This window comes from Vulpes lagopus, chromosome 13 (genome assembly GCF_018345385.1).
Source record: "Vulpes lagopus strain Blue_001 chromosome 13, ASM1834538v1, whole genome shotgun sequence".
Taxonomy (NCBI): Eukaryota; Metazoa; Chordata; class Mammalia; order Carnivora; family Canidae; genus Vulpes; species Vulpes lagopus.
Window position 1 is genome coordinate 37,198,298 of NC_054836.1, and position 23,001 is coordinate 37,221,298.

The 23,001-nt window shown below is 35.3% G+C and overlaps 1 protein-coding gene and 1 pseudogene across 2 annotated transcripts in view; both read left to right on the plus strand.

The window, feature by feature from the left end:
• Positions 1-23,001, plus strand: part of STK31 (serine/threonine kinase 31) — an 85,400-nt gene that overhangs the window by 45,438 nt on the left and 16,961 nt on the right. Inside the window, exons 19-22 of one of the 2 annotated variants that reach the window (XM_041727905.1) lie at positions 172-258; positions 925-1,074; positions 4,205-4,327; positions 22,627-22,695. In XM_041727905.1, coding sequence (XP_041583839.1) covers positions 172-258; positions 925-1,074; positions 4,205-4,327; positions 22,627-22,695 — 429 coding nt within the window. The remainder of the gene's footprint in view (positions 1-171; positions 259-924; positions 1,075-4,204; positions 4,328-22,626; positions 22,696-23,001) is intronic. The other variant, XM_041727906.1, reaches the window with a different exon arrangement.
• LOC121474936 lies at positions 10,486-11,118 on the plus strand (annotated as a pseudogene).

Consider the following 23,001-nt stretch of genomic DNA (forward strand, 5'->3'; position numbering starts at 1 on the left):
TATGCTTGTGTGTTGCAGAAAACATTTTATTTACAATAAGTTTTAGCTCCAAGCTTTAGAGAGGTGGTTTATTCCTTTTAATGTAAAGAAAAAGTTATTTTGTATAATCAGTGTATACTAAAAATACATTGAAGAATTTTCACTTTGAGTTTTGTTCTGTTTTGCTTTTAGTCTGATCCTATGGCTTATCTGATGGTCCCATACTATGCTAGGGCAAACCTGAGTGCTGTTCAAGCCAGTGTGCCTTTAACTTCAGAAGTAAGTAAAAAACACTATTTTCATGGATATATTAAATGGGAAAGTAACACCTAATGTTAGAGAGCACATGCTATATGCTTTATGTACTATGTAAAATTTTGACTGGTATTATGCTGTGTAATTGCCACATCAACCCTGTGATATGACTTACCCCGTTATATACAGATGAGAAAAATAAGGCTCACAGAGATTAAGGGACTTGTACATGGTCCTCAACAAAGAGGCAGATATGGGGGTTGAAATTACCAAAGCGCTTGCTTATAACCATTAAACTGTGCTGTGTGTAAATTGTGTAGTATGGTGCTTAGTATTATAAATGCTTAACTGGCAGCTTTAATTTGCATTGTAAATTTGGATTAGTAGTAAAAATAGAGGATGCCCTGATTCTTCTTACAAACACTATTTAGTCTTTTCTAGATGCTTTTTATGCTCATTATTTGTATAATCTAAGTCTTCATAGGGACTGCAGTGTTTTAAGTTATATGTATATGATGTTACATAATCTGGGCTTCTGGCCTTTTATTCTTTCTCTATCCTGTATTCTTATTAAAGATTGATTTGGAAGAAGGTTTACTCACTTCTGGGAAGTCTTTTAATTAAAAAAAGGTTCAAGTATTAAAATGATTTGCCTACTTCTTGACTTCTTTTGTGTGTACTTATCTGTAGGAAGCTTTAAAGGTCATGAAAGGTGTTGCCCAGGGCCTGCATACATTGCACAAGGCTGACATAATTCATGGATCACTTCATCAGAACAATGTATTTGCTTTAAATCGTGAACAAGGAATTGTTGGAGATTTTGACTTCACCAAATCTGTGGTAATATATTGTGGTTTTACAAATAGGTTCTAGACTTCATTTAATATTATTAGACATTAGTTCAGCTTTTTACATGATATGGTAATTTATTATAAGATCTTTGTCATGGTTAAGGCATGTAGTGTCATGTAGGGTAAGCAGTTAACTGTTACCAGCTAGGGATTATAATAAGAGTTTCTAAATTTGTGCATTATATTTTTTAACTTTTTAAATATGAGGAGTAACCTAACATTACAGTCAATGGCACTGACAGCAACAGTTGTTACCTTCTTTTATCATCATCAAGAAATATTTAATTGCTTGGAAATACACAAGGAAAACTAGATGGACATCTGTCTCTGCTGGTGCCCTCCCCCACCAGTAGATTAAATATAGATATACATACTTTGCTAATTTTTGATTAATGGAATATTTTAAGAAACTTAGGAACCTTGAACTTTTTCTTTTTTTATCATTCATTCATTCATTCATTCATTCATGATACAGAGAGAGGCAGAGACACCGGAGGAGGGAGAAGCAGGCTCCATGCCAGGAGCCTGACTTTGGACTTGATCCTGGGATTCCAGGATCTCTCCCTGGGCCAAAGGCAGGCGTTAAACCACTGAGCCACCCAGGGATCCCCCCACCTTTTTTTTTTTTTTTAAAAAGATTAGAACCTTGAACTTTTCCACTTAGTTTAAGTGATGATTCAATTATGTTAGCTGTTAATTTGGTGTCATAATATTTAGTGCCTCAGAAGAGGAACTTTTTGACGTAGGAGATATCAGACAATGAAAGAGCATATTGTGCTATTGTGCTTTTTTTTTTTTTTAATAGAATGGGAAGGCTCAAAATATACACCATCACATGGGAGCAGTTTTCTTTTTCAAAATAACTTTATTGAGATACAATTCACATAATATAAATGTTCACAGTTCAGTACTAGCTTTTAGTGTAGTCACAAAGTTGTATATTGATCACCACTATTTAATTCCAGAACATTTTTAACATCTCCAAAAAGAAACTCTATACAAATTTATAGTCATTCCCCATTTCCTCCTTTACTCAGCCCCTTGGAAACCACTAATCTACTTTCTGTCTCTGTAATTTGATATTCTGGATATTTCCTATAAATGGAATCATACAATATGTAGTCTTATGAAAGGCTTATTTCATTAACGTAACATTTTCAAGGTTCATGTGTCTTGTAGTATGTATCTGAACTTCATTTCTTTTTAAAAATGCCCAAATAATATTTTGTTGTATGGATGTACCATATTTTGTTTTTATGTGCTTTAGTTGGTGGATATTTGGATTGTTTCTTTTTTTGATCATTATGAATAATGCTGTTGTGAACATTATTATACAAGCTTTTGTGTGGACATATGTTTTCATTCCTATTGGGACTGAGATTATTTTGCTATATGGTACTTGTTTCACTTTTTGAGGAATCAAACTATTTTCCAAAGTGGCTCCATCTATTTATGTTCTCATCAGCAGTGTATGAGGATTTTAATTTCTCTACATTCTTGCTAACATTTTATTGTCTGAGCAGTTCCCTTTTGATTAGTAGTAAGTCTTAATGTTTTATATTTTCGTTGTCTGCAAGTCATAGGGTAATGCCACCTGTGTATATGTAGTCTTAATGGTTTTCATATGGTAGCTCAAAAAAGATGAGAAAATGGAAATGTAAAACTGTAACAAAATGTTGGATTTTAAAAGACTTATTCAGAGTAGGTGTATTGAAATATTTTTATTATATTAATTTTTCTGAAAATTAAGGTAATGTCCTAAGAAAAATAACTGAATTAGGAGTTTAAAAAAGTTCTCAACTCTTAAGGATCCTGGTTAGTTTACCTTTTGAGCATGCCATTTGCACAATTGTGTATATATATCATGACTACTCCACGAATTATTCTTCCTCTTTTACTAATCTGTCAACTGTTCTTATCTCCCCAAACATTGTTTTAATCTTCATTTAAAATTATTTTTCTGAGATACTGATTAAACTCACCTTTGCTCTACTCTTTTCATACTACTCTCAGATTGAAGTATTAATCAGGAAGAAAAATTTGAAAAGTAGTCCATTGTCAAGATCATTGCTTTTATGGTGCATATGAATCACCTAGGATCTTGTCAATATGCAAATTTTTATTCATTTCTAGGGTGGAAATTCTGCATTTCTAACAAGATCTCAGGTGATGCCTTAGCTCTAGGTCTTTTTGACCACACTGTGAGAAGGAAAGATAAAGATAGTGGAAGAAGAGATAATTAACACTTAGTGGTATGTGCTAGGTATTTATTGTGCTAATTTTATCTTTTTTCAGTATTTTTGTAAGATAGGTATTATTTCCATTTTACAGTTAATTTAGGTTCAAGGGGTTAAAGCCCAAGGTCACACAGCAAGTAAGTGGGAGAGTGGGAATTGCAGCCAAGGTCTGTCTGAATCCAGGGTTCACGTTCTTACCACTCATCATCTTTTGACACATAAGAAATAGTATACTTAGAATATAATCAGTAAGGAAGGAAAGTACTTTGTAGACTTTTAGTTTTTAAAAACGCTGTTTAGAATTTTCAGAATTAAAAAATAGCACTCCTTTTTGCACTTATGTACCTTATTTTTAAAAGAGGTTCTAAATGTTTAGATAATCGGTGTTTCTTTCTTCTTTCTTTCCTTCTTTCTCCTTTCTTTCTTTCTTTCTTTCTTTCTTTCCTTCTTTCTTTCTTTCTTCTATTCATTTATCTATTTATTTATGATAGACATAGAAAGAGAGAGAGGCAGAGACACAGGAGGAGGGAGAAGCAGGCTCCATGCAGGGAGCCCAACGTGGGACTCGAACCCGGGACTCTAGGATCACGTCCTGGGCCAAAGGCAGGCGCCAAACTGCTGAGCCACCAGGGATCCCCTGTTTCTTGTTTTGAATCTACTTGAGTCTGTAATGTGAAATGTAACCAGTGTCTCACTGTTAATTTTATGAAACTGATTTTGAGTAATTTATAATAGCAGAAATTGAGTAAAAATATTTGAAAGCAAGAGAGAATGAAATATTTCAAATGAATTAGTTTTTTGTGTTGATTAAATGCAGAGGACTTCACAGAAGGCTATCTCATCTGTGTTGCCTCTAAAATATTTAACCTGTTGTTTTTATAGAGTCAGCGAACTTCAGTGAACATGATGGTTGGTGACTTGAGTTTGATATCACCTGAACTAAAAATGGGAAAGCCTGCTTCTCCAAGTTCTGACTTGTATGCTTATGGTTGCCTTTTATTATGGGTATGTTATTTTTTATTGAAATAGATCAGTCATATATATAAAAATATATATAAATATGTACAAATATATTTATATATATTTAAATATGTAAAGTGATGATTTTATAGTGGTTTTCCTCAACATATTGCTCTGGGTAAAAAGCAGTGGTAGATTTTTAGTAGAAAAATTTAGTAGAATTCGTTTTTTTCCTTTTTTTTTTTTTAAGATTTTATTTATTTATTCATGAGAGATACAGAGAGGGGCAGAGACACAAGCAGAGGGAGAAGCAGGCTCCATGGAGCCCGACGTCAGACTTGATCCCGGGATTCCAGGATCATGCCCTGGGCTGAAGGCAGGTGCTAAACTGCTGAGCCACCCAGGGATCCCGTTTTTTCCCTTTTTAAAAAAAATTTATCGTAAACTATACTTCCTATCTCCTGTTGTGTACTTACTACAAATTAGCTTGATATGTATTTTACATATGCTATTGTCTTAGTTTTATTAAAGTCAAGATTAACGTAAAGATTTTGTCCTGTATAAATCTATAAACAGTTCATGCATATGTGGAAAATAAATGAGCCCTGAGTAAGTGTTCTGTTTTCACTATAAACCACGTAGCTGCTTTTTTATCCATGGCTTAAATTTACTCTTCCTACAGATTATGAGGGATTAAGTATTAACAAGGGAGGGATGTCTGTTTTTACTTCTTTTGCTTAACATTGTACTGAAGATTCTGGCCCAGGGGTCCAAAGTTTTTTTTATAAAGGGCCAGATGGTAAATATTTTAGGCTTTGTGAGCCATATGTTCTTTCTTGCTGTAGAAAGTAGCCCTAAACACATATGTAAATGAATGGCTCTGTTCTATTAAAATTTTATTTATGGACATTGAAATTTGAATTTCATGTAATTTTCATGTGTCATGAAATAGTATGCTTTAATTTTCTTTTAAACATTTAAAAATGTAAAAACCATTCTTGGCTTTTTTTTTTTTTTTTTTTTTTTGCTGATCCTGGTTTTAGCCAGTATAATAAGGCAACAAAAAGAAATAAAATGCATACAGTTTAAAAGTGAGGAAGAAAAACTGATTATGAGATGATTAATTATATGCAGTCTTTAGGAATGTACTTAAGAGCTACTGGAATTAGTAAGTTTATAAAGGTTGTAAGACGCAAAATTAATAATTAACTATGTTTCTATATAGTAGCAACAAACAATAGGGAATTGAGATTAAAAAGTCATTTACATGAGTATCAAAAATACGAAAATAAAATTTTTAGGGATAAATATGACAAAAAATATGCAAGACCTATACCCTGAAAACTATGATGTATTGTTGAGAGAAACTAAAGAAGACATAAATAAATGGAGAGCTGTATCAGGGTTATGGACTGGAAGACTCAGTATTGTGTGGATGTGAATTACTATATAGGTCTATGGGGTCAATACAATTTCAACAAAATGCTTCTAGGCCTTTTTTTTTTTAAACAGTAATTGACAATCAGATATAATTTATATGAAAATACATAGAACTGAGTTAGCTAAAATAATTTTGAAAATTTAAACAACCTGATTTTAAGACTTAATAAAGTTATAATAAATCAGGATATTGTGGTGTTGGTTTAAAGTTAGACATAGAGATCAATGGAACAGAATAAAGGCAGTTGAAAGAGTAAAAATATATGGTTTGATTTTTGACAAAGATTTCAAGGCAGTTCTGTGAGGAAAAGGATCATCTTCAAATTGTACTCTAACAGTTGAGTATCTGTATATAAAAAATAAACTTTGATTTAATCCTTTCACAATTTATAAAAATTAAGTCTAAATGTGTATTAGACCTAAATGTAAAACTGAAGCCTTTATTTTATTTAAAATGAATTAGCATATAGTGTATTATTAGTTTCAGAGGTAGAGTTTAGTGATTCATCAGTTGCATATTCCAGTGCTCATTATATCATGTGCCCTCCTTAATGTCTAACACCCACCTACCTCACCCCCCACCCCCTTCTACTCCAGTAACTCTCAGGAGTCTCTTGTGATTTGTCTTCACTCTGATTTCATCTTATTTTTCCATCCCCTCCCCAGTGTTCTACTGTTTTGTTTCTTAAGTTCTACCTATGAGTGAAATTATATATTTGTCTTTCTCTGATTGACTTTGTTTAGCACATAATACCCTCTAGTCCATCCAGGTCATTGTAAATGGTAAGATTTCATCTTTTTGATGGCTGAGTAATACTCCATTTTGTGTATGTGTATATATATATACACACACACCACATCTGCTTTATCCATTCATCTGTTGATGGACATCTGGGCTCTTTCCATATTTTGGCTTTAGTGGACATTGCTGCTGTAAACATTGGGGTACATGTGCCCCTTTGAATCATTATTAAAACTGAAGTCTTTAAAATTGGAATAAAACATAGTAAATTTTATTGACTTTGAGTTTGGCAAAGATTTCCTATAAGAGGATATTTAAAAGCGTCAAGTATAAAAGAAAATCAGTAATTTGGATTTGATCAAAATTCAAAACTTTGATTTTCAGAAGACATTGTTACAAAAATGAAAGGCAAGTCACACACAGACTGGGAGAAATATTTGCAAAAGACTTATATTCAGTTTACAAAAAACTTAAAACTCAGTAATAAGACAACTCAGTTTAAAAATGGGCAGAATTGTTTAAATAGACATCTTACCAAATAAGATACCTAGATGGTAAATAAACATGGGAAAAGATGCTCTCAGTATCTTTAATTATTAGAAGCAAATTAAAACCAAAATGATCTACTACTATGCCTCTGCTAGGAAGCCTAAAATTAAAAAGATTGACCATACCAAGTGCTGACTAACATGTATAGCAGCTATAACTCTAATCTATTGCTGAGAGAAATGTAAGTGGAGCAACCATTCTGGACAACAAAATTTGACAGTTAAAAGGTTAAACATGTCCCAACCATGTGACTCAGCCATTTTTACTCCCAGGTAGATAGCTAAGAGAAATGAAAGCATATGTCCACACAGAATTGGACACAGATACTCAGAGACATTTTATTTGTAATAGCCCAAAACTGGAATTAAACTGAAATATCTATCTAACTGAATGGTTAAACAGTGCTGTATATCCATTGAAATACTACTAGCAATAAAAAGAAAAGAACTATTAATATAACCAATAATATGGAAGAATCTTGAAGTAATCCTGCCAAGCTAAAGAAGCCAGGGGAAAGAAAAAGTACGTATTTTATGGTTCTATTTATATAAACTTCTAAAAAATATATACTTATCTATAATGACATAAAGGAGATCATTAATGTCCTGGAGTCTTGAGGGTAGAGGGGAAAGGAGGGATGGATTACAAAAGTGGCATGAGGAAATTTCTTGGCATAATCACTATGTTCCATTAGCTTGATTGTGATTTTGTAGATATGTACATATATCAAAACTAATCATATTACTTTAAATATATGTAGTTTGTTTAACAGCAATTATATCTCAATAAAGCTGTTACCAAAAGAGTGTTTATACCTATGCATGTGGCAATCATTGGGCATCTTGCCTCCCCATTTAATTATTCACAAGTTTTAGCCTTTTGCTGGCTTAGTATTTACAGCTCATCATAGTCATAGAGATGATTAAACTGGCATCATTTTAATCTTTGCTTCATAATCTATTTCTTCTTCACATCAGAGGGATGGAAATAAAAGTCTTGCATATTTTTATGTTCCTCAGAGCTGTCGTAAAATATCATTTGAGTATGGTAATAGTCTTTATTTCATCTATTTTCTTTCTTCATTGAATGGTAGTAAGGGACTATATGAGTCAGTATACTGTTGTGCTGAATTTCTGCTCTTTATTGTTAAGGTCTTTTTAAAACTTAATTTTATTTTTCTTAAGTAATCTCTTTGCCCAGTGTGGGCCTTAGACTCACAACCCTGAGATCAAGAGTTGGATGCTCTACCAACTAGCCAGCCAGGTGCCCCTAAAACTTTATTTTTTAACTAACGTGTGTAGTACAGTTCACTGTTTTTTGGCATACAGTCCTATGAATTTTAACATGCATATAGATTAGTGTAACCATCACAATTAGGATACAGAGCACTTCCATAATTCAAAAAAATCCTATATTCTGTGCCTTTGTAGTCCCTCCCTGTAACTCTTAAGCCTTGGCAACTACTGATGTTTTCTCTATCACTGTAGTAGTTTTTTTTTTTTTTTTAAAGAATGTCCTATAAAGGACTCTGGGTGGCTGGGTGGCTCAGTTGGTTGGGTATCTGCCTTCAGCTTGGGTCATGGTCTCAGGGTGCTGAGATCAAGCCTCTCTCCCTCTCCTCACCCAAATCTTTTTTTTTTTTTTTTAAAGAATGTCCTATAAATGGTCATTATGGATCTTTTAAGACTAATTTCTTCACTCAGCATGATGCCTTTGAGATTCATCCAAGTTTTTCAGTGTATCAGTAGTCCATTCCTTTTTTATTGCTGAATAGTATTTTATCAGTGTACCGAGTTTATCTGTTTACCTATTAAAGGACATTGGGTTGTTTCCAGTTTTTGACTATTATAAATATAGCTGCTGTGAACATTTATGTATAGGTTTTATATGAACATGTATTTTACTTTCTTTAGGATTGAATACCCAAGAGAGAGCTAGTTGGGTGAATTGTAATTATATGTATAACTTTATAAGGATCTGCCAGACATTTTCCTATACACGGCAGTGAATGAGAGTTTTATTTATTTATTTATTTTTTTAAAAATATTTTTTAAGATTTATTTATTTATTTATGATAGAGAAAGAGAGAGGCAGAGACACAGGAGGAGGGAGAAGCAGGCTCCATGCCGGGAGCCCGACATGGGACTCGATCCCAGGACTCCAGGATCGCGCCCTGGGCCAAAGGCAGGCGCTAAACCGCTGAGCCACCCAGGGATCCCCTGAATGAGAGTTTTAAATGCTCTTCATCATTGTTAACATTATTGCCATTATTTTCTTTTAGCCATTTCTCATAGGTCTATAGTAGTCTCATTGTGGTTTTAATTTACATTTCTCTAATGGATAATGATGCTGAATATCTTATTTGCTTTCACATATCCTCTGTGGTGATGTGTCCATTCAAGTATTTTGCCCATTTTCAAATTGGATTTCTTACTATTGAGTGATGAGCATTTAAAAATATATTCTAGATGAGGTGCCTAGGTGGCTCAGTTGGTTAAATGTCTGCCTTTGGGGACGCCTGGGTGGCTCAGTGATTGAGCATCTGCCTTTGGCTCAGGGCATGATCCTGGAGTACCAGGATCGAGTCCCACATCAGGCTCTGTGTATGGAGCCTTCTTCTCCCTCTGCCTGTGTCTCTGCCTCTCTCTCTCTCTGTCTCTCTCATGAATAAATACAGAAAATCTTAAAAAAAAAAAAAAAAAAGTCTGCCTTTGGCTCAGGTCATGATCCCAGGGATTGAGCTCTGCAGTGGGCTCCCTGCTCAGCAGGAAATCTTCTCCTCTGCCCCTCTTCCCACTTGTGTGTGCACGCGCGTGTGCGCGCAGTCCCCCCCCCCGCCCCCCGTTTCTCTTTCATAAATAAATAAAATCTTTATAAAAAAATACATTCTAGATGCAAATCCTGTGTATCATTTACAAACATTTTTCCTAGTCTACAGCTAATTTTCATTTTCCTAACAGTGTCTTTTGCAGAGAAAAAGGTTTTAATTTTGATGAAGCTCAATTTGTTATTGTTTTTCTTCTATGGGAGTGGGAGTGTATTTTAGTATTCTAAGAAGTTTTTGCCTAACCCAAGGTCATGATGATTTTCTCTTGTATTTACCTCTGAAAGCTTTGCAGTTACATGCTTTACATTTAGATCTAGGAAAAGTTTTGATGTAATTTTTGTGTAAGGAGTGAGATTTATGTCAATGTCTGTGTGTTTTGCATATGGATGTCCAATTGTTCCAACACCCATTTGTTAAAAAGACTTATTTTCCACTGACTTTCTTTTACATCTTTGTAAAATATTAATTGGTCATGTTTGTGTTAAGTCTGTTTCTGGACTCTTTATTCGTTCCATTAATACCACACTGTCTTGATTACAGTATCTTTATGGTAAGCCTTAATTAAGTACTGGGTAGTAGGTACAGGGTCAGTGGACTGGGACAAGGCCCAATGAAGGCAAGTGCTTGTGGTGCCCTGGCCCAGCTATGGTGCAGACCTGGTAAATGGATATGTCTGCCAGTGACCCAAGATGGCCCCATCATGCTGAGCCCAGCCACCTGATCAGCCTGGAGCAGCTACATCAGCTTAGGGTTTTTTACTGAAAGCTGGCTGCTGACAAATAGGAGAATGATCTAGAATTAGAGAAAATCTGAAGAGAGAGAAACTACTCCTGAATTGACATAATAACCATATGTGAAGATAAACTACCAAATTATGAAGAAAAGATTAAGATGTTCTATGAGGAGCATTTGCACCTATATGATGAGATCTGGTACTTCGATGAGTGGGTACTTTGATGTGAGAGATAAAGAGCTCCAGTGGATCCGCATTTTCATGGAAAAAGGAAACATGATAAGTCTTCCTGCATGGATTTATCACTGCTTTACCCTGGAGGAAAAGAACTATGTGAAGGCCATAGGGCTATTTGTGGGAGAACCAGTGTGCATGGTGTACAACTGGCCAGCTGACCGTTGTGAGGCTCAGGGGAAGAGCAGTACATGGAAATTTTGGCACAGTGTAGAGATGCTTCTGGGCCCAGCTCACCCTTTGCCCTTGTCAATGTCCTGAACATGATCAAAGCAGTGAACCTGTCCTTTCTCATTGTTTCTGTATTGTAGACTTGAGGCCAGGTGAGCTTTCCTTTACATTATATGGTCAGACTATGTTTTCATGAAAGGAGCTTTAACATAGAAGTGATTTTTACATGGGAGGAACTGGGAATGTGGACAAATCCATTCATCTTACCTAATTTAAGATCAGTGGTCAGCCACCGTGTGTCAGCACATCTGCTCATCTTCAACTGAATGAGAGTCCTTCTCTCTAAATGTAAGTTCCAAGCTATTCCATCTGGACCTGTTTTTTTTTTTTTTTTTTTTTTTTTTACTGTAAGCAGATGTTGGTTGATGACATGCCTGCTTTGTAAGAAGGTATCATAGTAGATGATGGTACTGGCCTGATAGAAGACACTTTTCTCCCAAAACTGGGTAGGGAGTGTTGTTGGGCGTAAGCTCCCATGTTAGTGGGTGGGAGGGGAGCAGGATACTCAGAGTTGCTTATGCCACTGTCTTGTTCAAAACAAAATAGCTGCCTTGATTTTATATTCTTAGCTTGGAGTCCTTTATATTCAGGTATGTATTCATTAAAATACCCTCATTTAGAAAAAAAAATTGGGCAGTATAATTAGTGTGAATTCCTTTGTCAGATTTTACCTATTTGGATATGTTTGCCTTTCCATATACATTTCAGAAACAGCTTATCTATGAGTACCAAAAAACCCTGCTTTGATTTTTAGTTGGAATTGCATTAACTGTAGGTCAGTTTGGGGGAGAATTGACATCTTTACCAGACTGATCCATGAACTCCATTTATTTAGGTCGTCTTTGATTTTTTTAATCCGCATTTGTTATTTTGAGCTTACAGATCCTATATATGTGTTGTTTCCTTTTTTGGAGCTATTGTGATATTTTAAAAAAAAGTTTTTTTAGTTCAAGTTCTTTTTTTATTTTTATTTAATTTATTTTTTCAAGTTCTTTTTTTTTAAAATTATTTTATTGATAGGAAACTTAGTTTAGCACCAAAGATCATGTATATTTTTATCTTCCTTCTTAAAGAATTAGGCAAGTTACAACAAAAGCACATAGTGCAAAATTTATAAAATGACAGAAAGCCAAGATCCAAGGGCTATGTTTGAAAAGGCAGTATTCAGAGTTCAACTGGAACATCCAGTTCATTATCAAAGGATCTTATTCCAGGGACATGAATGGATGACTGTCACTCTATGGCTTTAAAAAGTTTTAGAATTGACAAAATTAAAATAACAGTTTATTTGATATTAAAACTCTAAAATAGACCCTGGAATAGATTAGGTATTTTGATGATCATAAGATATTTTGGTTTTAAGTAATTTTTTGCTTTATGATACCCCCATTAAATGATAGGAATATTATGAAGACTGCTTTTAACTATAGAAAACTAGTGTTTGAGTATGCAGGACCCTTTTACCTCCAGTAAACCATAACTTTTCACTGGTACATTTGAAAGGTAATGTTTTATCTTAAAATCATTTATATTCTTCAGATATTTTTTAGGTTATAATGAAATTCTTTTTTAAAGGTTTTATTTAAGAGAGTGAGCATCTGTGCACACGAGTAGGGGGAGGAGAGGTAGACGGAGAGAATCTTAGGCAGACTTGGAGCTGAGTGTGGAGCCCATCACTGGCTCTCTCTGTCTCATAACCCTGAGATCATGGCTTGAGCTGAAACCAGGAGTCAAATGTTTAACTCACTGAGCCACCAAAGTTCCCTGGTTATAATGAAATCTTTAAAGGCTTTGCTGGAAACCAGTTTTAAAAATTAGAGCAATTTGACATTGTTATATTGAAAAAAAGTTTTCAAAACACAAAAGTTGGGGCTGCCTGGGTGGTTCAGTTGGTTAAGCATCTGCCTTTGGCTCAGGTCATGATTCTCAGGGTCCGGGATCAAGCCCTGTATCGGGCTCCTTGTGTAGCATAGAATTGCTTCTCCCTCTCCCTCTGCCCTGCATGTGCACGCATGTGTGCGCGCTCTCAAATAAATAAAACCACAAAAATTGTGTTTTTGTGTGGGTGCTGCTGGGAGGAAACAATAAAAAGAAGTGAATGATATTTTTCTTTTATTCAAATGACACTTTTTCAGCCTTATCTAGCCTTAATCTAAAATGCAGTCCTTTTCTCTGCTTTAGTTTTCTTTTAACATTCTGTGTATTTCTTTTATTTGTGGTTATTATTTGTCTGCTTTTGCCAATAGAATGTAAGCTGCTTGGGGGCAGCTTGTGTCTTATTTGCTGCTATAACCACAATATGCCTGGTGTAGAAGAGGCACTCCTATTAATGAGTGAATGCATGTCTTTATAGTATCAGAATGAATGTTTAAATTTTAGTCACAATTATGTACTGAAATAGTACTCCCTTTTTTTTTTAAGTATACCATGTGTTTTGTTGAGTTCATCTACAGATTTCTTGTTTATGGCTCCTTGTACATTTCTTTGGAACCTTGTTTGAAGATTTTTAAAAATTCCAACTCCTAACGTAATTCTGGGAGATGTTAGTAGTCATTCGGATCACCCATTGCACAACTAACCTTGGATTTTCTGGACCTTCTTAATTTGAGATGCATACTTTCTTGCAATTTAAGTTATCTTCTAAAACCAGGGTTTTGTGATCTTTTTAATAGAAGTAGTAGAATCCAGTCCAGTGCGTTTTTATCCTGGCAGGATTCTCTAACCTCTTATTTTACAATAACTGCTTTTATATCTCCAATATGTTTTGCCCACTCTTTCTTTTCTCCCAGTGTATCAGCAACCTCTTAGCTTTTCTTCTTTCCTTCCTCAGCTTTGAACTCCATCACAGAACATCCAGACTACCCTGAATTACCCTTTTATTCTTTTTCTTCTATGTAAACCTCTTTAAGACCTTAATTCTAGGTATGTTTTATGGCCTACTATATATGCTTAAAATAAAAAGGTTTTGCCCATTTTTTTTTGTTTTTGACCATTTTAAAAGAAGTTTTAGTTTCATGTGAATAAGTTTTATAAAAATCATATATTTGATTTTTTCCCATAGTATGGCCAAATATTATTAAATTAAGGATATTATTATATCTGTTTATAATATGATAACATCCTCACTTGTTAGGAGCACATACTGCATGTTTGGCATTTAACTAAAGTGCTTTAAGAAACTATCTCATTGCATCATCCTAAATAGTCATGTGGTGGAACACATGGTTATCCCAAGTGTGGATATGAGGATTGTGTGACTTAAGTGAAGTCCCATCACAGAATTTCAGTCTTTTGAGGCTCTGTGCAGACCACCTTCTGCCTTCACTAAACATATTAAGTCTTGAAGGCATAGTCTCCACTGAAGCCAGTGATGAACAGTTGCAGAAAGGGGTCCAGGGCTTAGAAATAAGTTACCAATAAATGTCATCATACTGATTACTGTGGAGTCCCTTACATTATCTAATCTGTTTATCAAGGTATCTCTAACCTTATCTTCTGTGAATGGTTTGGTGAGAAGTCCTCTTCTTAGAAAGTCTTGCGAGGATGTGTTTAACACTTCTTTTTAGAATTTGGATATACTTTTCACACATTATGCATTGTTTTGAGTCTTAATCCAAAAATCAGTGGGAAAAATAATATTCCTTGTCCTATTATTTCTTTAGACTTAGGTCATGTGGCCTATGATGTGTGCCTCTCAGGAATATTCCAATAAAGAAGAAATCTTACAAAAGGAAAAGGGATGGCAGCCCCCTAAATTCTGGAAGTGATTTTTTAAAAAGTTTGCTATTGTGATTCCTTCAATTTTGAGCTTTCTTTTTTCTTTTTTTTTTCCTATTCATTTATTTATGTATTTTAAAAGATTCCATCTGTTTGAGAGATAGAGCAGAGCAAGAGAGAGCAGGAACAGTGGGAGGAGCAGAGAGAGGGAGAGACAGACTCCCCACTGAGCAGAGAGCCTGACTCTGGGCTCTATCCCAAGACCCTGAGGTCATGATCTAAGCTGAAGGCAGATGCTTAACCAACTGAGCCATCCAGGTGCCCCTGGAAATGATTCTAGCATCATAAGCAGACTGAGTGGAATTGATCTTGCTGTTGTAGAGTTGGATGCAAGAGAATTATGGGTTCTAGACTGAATGGATCCACTGACATTTCTAGTGTTCTCTGTACAGGAATTTCTTGTTTCTGAACCTGCTTTGAGGACCCAGTCAAGAGCATGAGACTCATTATTCTTTTTTTCTTATTGGATCCAAGTGCAGAGAGCTTGGAGGAGTTTCTCAAAATGTTAATTTTGAGGATAGTTTATTCTCTTTACCCATATTTTTACTCTTGTAATCTTTTTTCCTTCCTGATATTTCAGTATTTCTTGTTTTGTCATTTGCTTTGCTTGAATTTCTTTTCACCATTCCTTTAAGATAAATCTGCCAATGACAGATTCTTAGTTTTCCTTCATCTGGGAGCACGTTGATTTCATCTTCATTTCTGAAGAATACTTTTTGATGTGTGTAGAATCCTGGGTTTATATTTCTTTTTGTACTTGAAAAATGTTGTGCCACCTTCTTTGAGCCTTCATGGTTTCTCTCATGAGAAATCCACTGTCATTTGAATCATTATTTGTCTCAGGTAATGTGATGTTTTTCTCTAGTACTTTAACAGTTTTCCTTTGTCTTTAGTTTTCTACAATTTGATTATGATGTGTCTTTGAATGTGTTTTTTGAGTTTACTCTCTTTGAGGCTTGAATTTACAGGTTTATGCTTTTCACCAGATTTGTGAAATTTGGTTCAGTAGTTATTTCTTCACATATTTTGTTGGCCTTGCACTCTTTTTTTCTTTTCTTTCTGAAACTCTGATGACATAAATTCTGGGTTTTTTTGTTACTATTCCACGGGTCCCGAGGTTATGTCCAGTTTTTGGCTGCTGTTCAAGTGCGTGTTTTCTATTTTTTTTTCTTTAATTTCATTGGTGCTTTGCTCTGTCATACTCCTTATGCCATTGACCCAGTCCAGTGAGTTAAAAAATTTACGTTTTTTTTTTTTCAGTTCTAATGTTTTCTTTTTGGTTTTCTCTTTTCCTCATGTTTTTTCTTTGCTGAGTCTATTATTTTGTTTGTTCCATATGTGTTTGTAATTTGTCTCTAAGCATTGTTATGATGGCTTCTTTAAAGATCTTTGTCAGATAATCTCTACGTCTGTGTCACCTTGGTATCTGTTGATTGTCTTTTTCTTATGCAGGTTGGGAATTTTTTTTTTTTTTTTTGGATCTTAGTTTGACATGTGGTTTTTGATTGTATCCTGAACATTTGGGTTATTATGTTTTGAGACTCTGCATCCTATTGAACCTTTATTTTTTGCAGACTGGTCCTCATTTAGGTGTAGTGTTCAGTTTCAGATATGGTTCGATCTTTATCTCCCCAGTGGTCTCTGCTGACCCCAGCAAAAGCAGAATGCTGATTTGCAGTGAGTTCTTGCTGCTTCTCATTGCTGATGGTGGTGGAAATTCATCTCTCCATTGAGTTTTGTTGGCACTGGGGAGCAAGAGCCATACTGAAATAACTGCTTTACCACCACCACCTTATTTTACTTCCTTGTGCTGCCTGGTAAGCATGGAAGTTCTAATTCCACTGGGTCCTGCTGACACTTGGGGAGTAGAGAAGGAAAAATAGAGTCTCACTAACACTATCACATTGCTTTGTTCCACTTTGTTGCTGCTGAGTAAGGTTAGAAGTTAGCTTCCTTGCTACGTCCCACTGACAGAATCAGTTGGGTAGATGTGCCAGCTAATGCAGTGTCACACTGCCTTGTTCTGTCTCTTTGTTGATGGTGGGAGTGGATGTCCAGCTCCCCACTCAGCCCTGCTGACACTGTGAGTAGGATGGGATAGGTTTTCATTTGTTACTTGGGTGGAGTAGGGAATGTTACCAAAAATTTTTTCTGCTGCTGGACCACCCTCTTCCTGATTCTTTGGGTAGAGGGAGTTGGCTTTCCCAGGGGCTTTTTTTTTTTTGGATATATGGCTCTTAGTGTTTCTGAGTTACAGGCTTTTCTGTACTCCCTCTGGGATATAGGAGGATCGAAAGAAAACCCAGGAAATTCACCATTGTGTCATTCCTCAAGTTCCAAGGTCCCTAGCGACTTCACCTTCTTTCCGCTTTTCAGAGTCGTCTTATGTTTGTGTGTTGTACTATATCCACACTTTCTTTTTTAAGACTAATGCTAGGGGCATCTGAGTGACTCAGTTGGTTTAGCCTCTGACTCTTGACGTTGGCTCAGGTTATAATCTCAGGATCTTGAGATTGAGTCCCGCATTAGGCTCTACAGTCAGTGTGGAGTCTACTTAAGAATCTTCCTTTCCCTCTGCTCGCTCTCTCCTCCTTTCCTCCTCTCTTGCTCCTTAAGTAAATAAATAAATACATAAATCTAAAAACAACAAGATCACACCTGTTTTCAGAGGTGCTAATATACAATTCATATGTTGTCATTCTTCTTTGTAGCAGACACTGCAAAATGATTGTGGTCATGTTTATTGAGCTCAGATATGACCTCAAAATAGCACCTATAAGGAATAGTATTGATTGAAGAACAAGCCTGTTTCTCATCCTGGATGAATATATTTTTTTGTGAATAAACCGCTACGATAGCTCTAATCTTCTAGCCATTACAGGAAAGGAAATCTAGTCTGTCATGTAAACCATTATCTCTAAGATAAAAGTGGGCCACTTAGGACAAGCAAAACTATTATCTTAATTTTTGTTTTCTTGTGGAAAGTTTTACACAAAAACAAAGAATAAATGATGAAACCCTTTATACTACTCGTCAGCCAGATTCAACTATTGTCAATGTTTAATTACCAAGCTATTCATAGGGATAAGACTAGGGGCCCTCATAAAGACAGCATTTCATATTGCTAACCCAGATGTCCCAAGTTACCTGAAATTTAAAAAACAAAAATAGGTAATACTTAATTGACTGCTTACTATGTATCAGTTACTTTGCAGGTATTTATCCAACTTAATTCTTTTTTTTTTTTTAAGATTTTATTTACTTATTCATGATAGACATGGTGAGAGAGGCAGAGACACAGGCAGAGGGAGAAGCAGGCCCCATGTAGGGAGCCCGATGTGGGACTCGATCCCAAGACTCCAGGATCATGTCCTGGGCCAAAGGCAGGCGCTAAACCCTGAGCCACCCAGGGATCCCTATATTCATCTTAATTCTTGTAGTGGGCTTATAAGTGAGGCAACTGAGGCAAAGAGAAATTAGGTGATTTGTCCAGACCCCATGGCTGCTAAGTGGTGGAAACAAAACCTATTGAGTCTGGCTCCAGAATGTGCACTCTCTACCCCTATCCCATTTCTCCTAGCTTCCTCCAAACAGTCTGGTCATCTGAACCGACAACTTACAGTCATTTTCTGTTCCATTTCTATCGCACCCTTCTAATTAATCATGCTTTAGCGTTTTTATTATCTTATGAATTCTTAAGTTCCCTTATATCTCTTAAACCAGTGTGCTGGTTCACTATCTCATTTTTTACGGCTTATTAGTAAGAGGCTTGTTAGAAAAGTAAGAGGCTTATTAGGAAGCATGTACTGTGCTCCCTCTACCTTGTATAAAACAATCTATTGCCTCAGAATTAAGGGAAAGACAGGCATTGGATATAATGAGGTAGAATCATGCACAAAACAAAGTGAAAAGGAATTAAGACTCAATGTGGGCATATGAGAGAAAGAATGAACAGAAAGATAAGCATTATTAGAAGGTAAGACATTGTTAAATAATTAAAAGTCAACTTTAAGTAAATTTTAAAGATCTAATTAGCTTTATTAATCAGTTCACGAATCTGGCAGCATCCCATCTAGTAAGTAGAAGGGAGCTCCAGAGTGTTACAGAATAGGAAAGGTTTTTAAAGGTAAAGAGGGAGTAGAAAAAATTATTTGCAAATAATCCATTGTTTTAGGCAAGATCATCCTATAGGTAATGGAAGAATCTGTCAGTAAATTTCCTGGTGCTGACCAGGAAATTCCTATGTTGGTTAGGTGGAGATTACATTTCAGGGAAGGTGATGGGGAGGTTGAAACTGCAGTTAGGTAGTAAGTCTTGGTTTACTGATGTGAGACCTTTACCAAGTGACACCATTTTTGAGCCTGTGGTTTTCTTTTAATGCTTTCTAATTTATAATCTGCAGTTTGCTTTGCTTTGATGCAGGATATGACATAGTTGTGAGGACTCTGTTAGAGTTCAGTCAGGAAAACCAAAGTTACCCTTTACGTATTTCAGTTATAAAGGGTTTTAATACAAGACCTTAAAGCTTTCATATACTTTGGAAGTGTAGGGTAACAGAGATAAGGGAAATTGTAATCTATTTTGGCATGCAATGCTCTTTTGTCTGTTTTGTTTTTTAGATTCCACATATAAATGAAATCATATGGTACTTGTCTTTCTCTGACTTATTTCTTATAGTATAATATTTTCTAGGTCCATCTGTGTTGTTGCAACACTTAAGGTGATTATTGATATATTGGGGGTAAATCTACCACTTTCTTGTGTTTGTTTCTTGTGTTTCTTACTCATTAATTTCTCTTTTCTTGCCTTTCTTTGGGTTGCTTGAATATTTTTTAAGAGTTCATCTTGATTTATTTATGGTGCTTTGAGTGTATTGCCTTTTATAGTTTTCTTAGGTTGGTATGGTTATTACAATATATGTATGTGTCTTACTGGATTCTACTGGTATCAGTGTTCTAACACTTTGAGTAGTGTAGAGGCCTTTTGTTTAGGTTCCTTCACCCTACCCACTTTTAGCTATCATTGTTTTGAGTGTCACATGGTGTGATTGAATTACTTTTGTTTCAGTCATTGTATATGATTTAGGAAACTTACGATGAGAGGGATGGTCTTTGGCATTCCCTCATATTTCTGTTCTTTCCATTGTTATTCCTTCCTGATGCTCCATTATATTTTTTTTTTTAAGATTTTTTTTTTAATCTATTCATGAGAGACACAGAAAGAGGCAGAGGCACAGGCAGAGGGAGAAGCAGGCTCCATGCAGGGAACCCAATGTGGGACTCAGTTCTGGGACCCTAGGATCACATCCTGGGCCGAAGGCAGCGCTAAACCGCCGAGCCACCGGGGCTACCCTCCATTATATTTTTTAAAATTCATTTCCTTTTTTTTTTTTTTTTTAAAGATTTTATTTATTCATCAGAGACAGGCAGAGGGAGAAGCAGGCTCCATGTAGGAAGCCCGATGTGGGACTCAATCCTAGGGTCCCCTGGATCACACCCTGAACCAAAGGCAGACACTCAACAGCTGAGCCACCCAGGCGTCTCTCATTTCCTTTTTTTAAAAAATATTTATTTGAGAGAGCCTGTACACAAACAGGGGGAGGGGCAGAGGGAGACTGCTGAGAGGGGAGCCTGATGTGGAGCTCAATCTCAGGACCCTAAGATCATGACCAGAGCAGAAAGCAGATACTTAATCAACTAGGCCACCCAGGTGCCCCAATTCATTTTCTTTTTTTTTTTTTTTAATTCATTTTCTTTTTGATTGAAGTACTTCCTTTAGTCTTTAAGAATGTATTGTCTAGTGATATATTCTTTTCTCCTTCTTGAGAACATATGATTTTACCTTTTTTCTTGATGGATAGTTTCACTGGATATAGAATTTGTGGTTGAAAGTTCTTGTCTCTTAACAGTTGAAAATGTTGTGCCACTTCCATCTGGTTTCCATGTTTTCACATAAGAAATCTTCCGTTCAAATAGGTAATGTTTTTCTTTGGTTGCTTTCAAGATTTGTTTTGTTTTTAGTTTTCAGAAATTTCATTGATTTGAGTTTATCCTAGTTGAGTCACTTTCTGTTTTTTTTTGGATGTAGGGGGGTGGGTCATAAGACACCCTTTCAGTGTTGTTCCTCCAGTCCTGGGGTCTTTAGCCAGTTTTTTTCTTTAACCTTTCAGAGACCTCCTTTAGCTATGTTTTTTACTTCCAACATAGTTTTACTTAGTGGTGAGGAGCAGAAAGAAACCATAAGTCCTTTTGCTCATTTTAAAATTACAATGTATGGGACTTATTTGGATCTGGATTTAAATAAACTATATACAAGTAAAATAATTTTTGATCTTTATGAGATGATTAAAAATTTGAAAACTTGGGGTACCTGACTAGTTCAGTCTCTGGAGTATGTGACTTGACCTTGGGGATTGTAAGTTTAAGTCTCACATTGGGTATAGAGATTACTCAGAAATAAAATCTTTTTTAAAAATTTTTTTAAAATTTATTTATGATAGTCACAGAGAGAGAGAGAGAGAGAGAGGCGCAGAGACACAGGCAGAGGGAGAAGCAGGCTCCATGCACCGGGAGCCCGACGTGGGATTCGATCCCGAGTCTACAGGATTGCGCCCTGGGCCAAAGGCAGGCGCCAAACCGCTGCGCCACCCAGGGATCCCTCAGAAATAAAATCTTAAAAAAATTTGAAAACTGGATATTTTATACAGGCATATATTGTTTCATTGTGCTTCACTTCATTCCATTTTGCAGATGCTGCATTTTTTACAAATTGAAGGTACAGAATTCTGTGTCAGGCAGGTTTGTTGATGTCAGGTTTTCAACAGCATTAGCTCACATAGTGTCTCTATCATATTTTGGTAATCTTGCACTGATGCAGACTTCTTTATTATTATTATATTTATTATGATCTGTGATTAGTGATTATGACTTATTCAGAGTTAGTTGATGGTTAGCATTTTTTTTAGCAATAAAGTTTTTTTAAATTAAGATATGTATATAGGTTTTTTAGGCATAATGTTATTACACACTTAAATATTATTACAACTTTTACATGCACTGGGAAACTAAAAGATTCATTTGACTTGCTTTATTGTGATAGTTGTTTTATTATGGTAGTCTAGAATCAAACCCCCAATATTTCTGACATATGCCTGTATTGAAGAATTACTAAAAAAAAAAAAAAAAATTACTGACTTTTTGGTGTGATGATATCGTTGTGTCAAAATAAAGACTTTATCTTTTAGAAATATGTACTAAAATATGTACAAATGAAATTATGAGATGTATAGGATTTACCTCAAAAATAACATATGTAGGTTTATACATAAGGCTGATGGTTTTTGGGGCTGGGTGATGAGTATATAGGATTCAGAAAATTTGGGTATGTAAGAAATCTCCACATGTAATAGTTTTAAAAGTTTAATATGTATTTATTGAATATAGGTTAAGTATTAGGAAGGAAAGAAACATGCTTGATTTACTTTATTTGTACTTAATGTATGAAACCAACATGGTATAAGCCACAAAGTTTCGATGTATTTGCTTGAAATGTGAGGAAGTATTGCAGTTTCTTATATTATATTCATCAACTCTGATTAATACTTGAGGAGCCCCGGGAACTGTTTAGTTACTTGGAACAAGTGGTTATTAACATGAAAGTTTTTTTTTTTTTTTATCCTGTAAGAGCTAATATATGTCCTTTGAATGAGTTGTTCTCTTTTCTCCAGAATATGAACAGTTCCAGAATTGACTGCTTATAAGATTGGTATTTTGCTACACTGGGGATTTATCCATTTTCGTTTTCTTTAACAGCTTTCTGTTCAAAATCAGAAATTTGAGACAAATGAAGATGGAATTCCAAAAGTGGATCAGTTTCGTTTGGTATGCGACCTTTTTGTCATTTACTGGTTGGAAACATATGCTGTAGTTGTACCAGTAACGTAAACATAAATATTGGGCTGAAAATGTCCTCTACTTTTTTTAAGAATGCAAAATAGCATTCATAATAAATAAGAAAAATTCAAATGCCTTGCTTACACCACTGCCAGAGAATTGTTGCTAGAGAATACTGCTGGATTGTACATTTTTCACACAAATTGTGTAATATAAGTAATAAAGAAAAAAATAGTCTTTGCTGTATCTTCCAAGATCATATTATTTAAAATGAGCACTGGGTGTTTTTCTGTA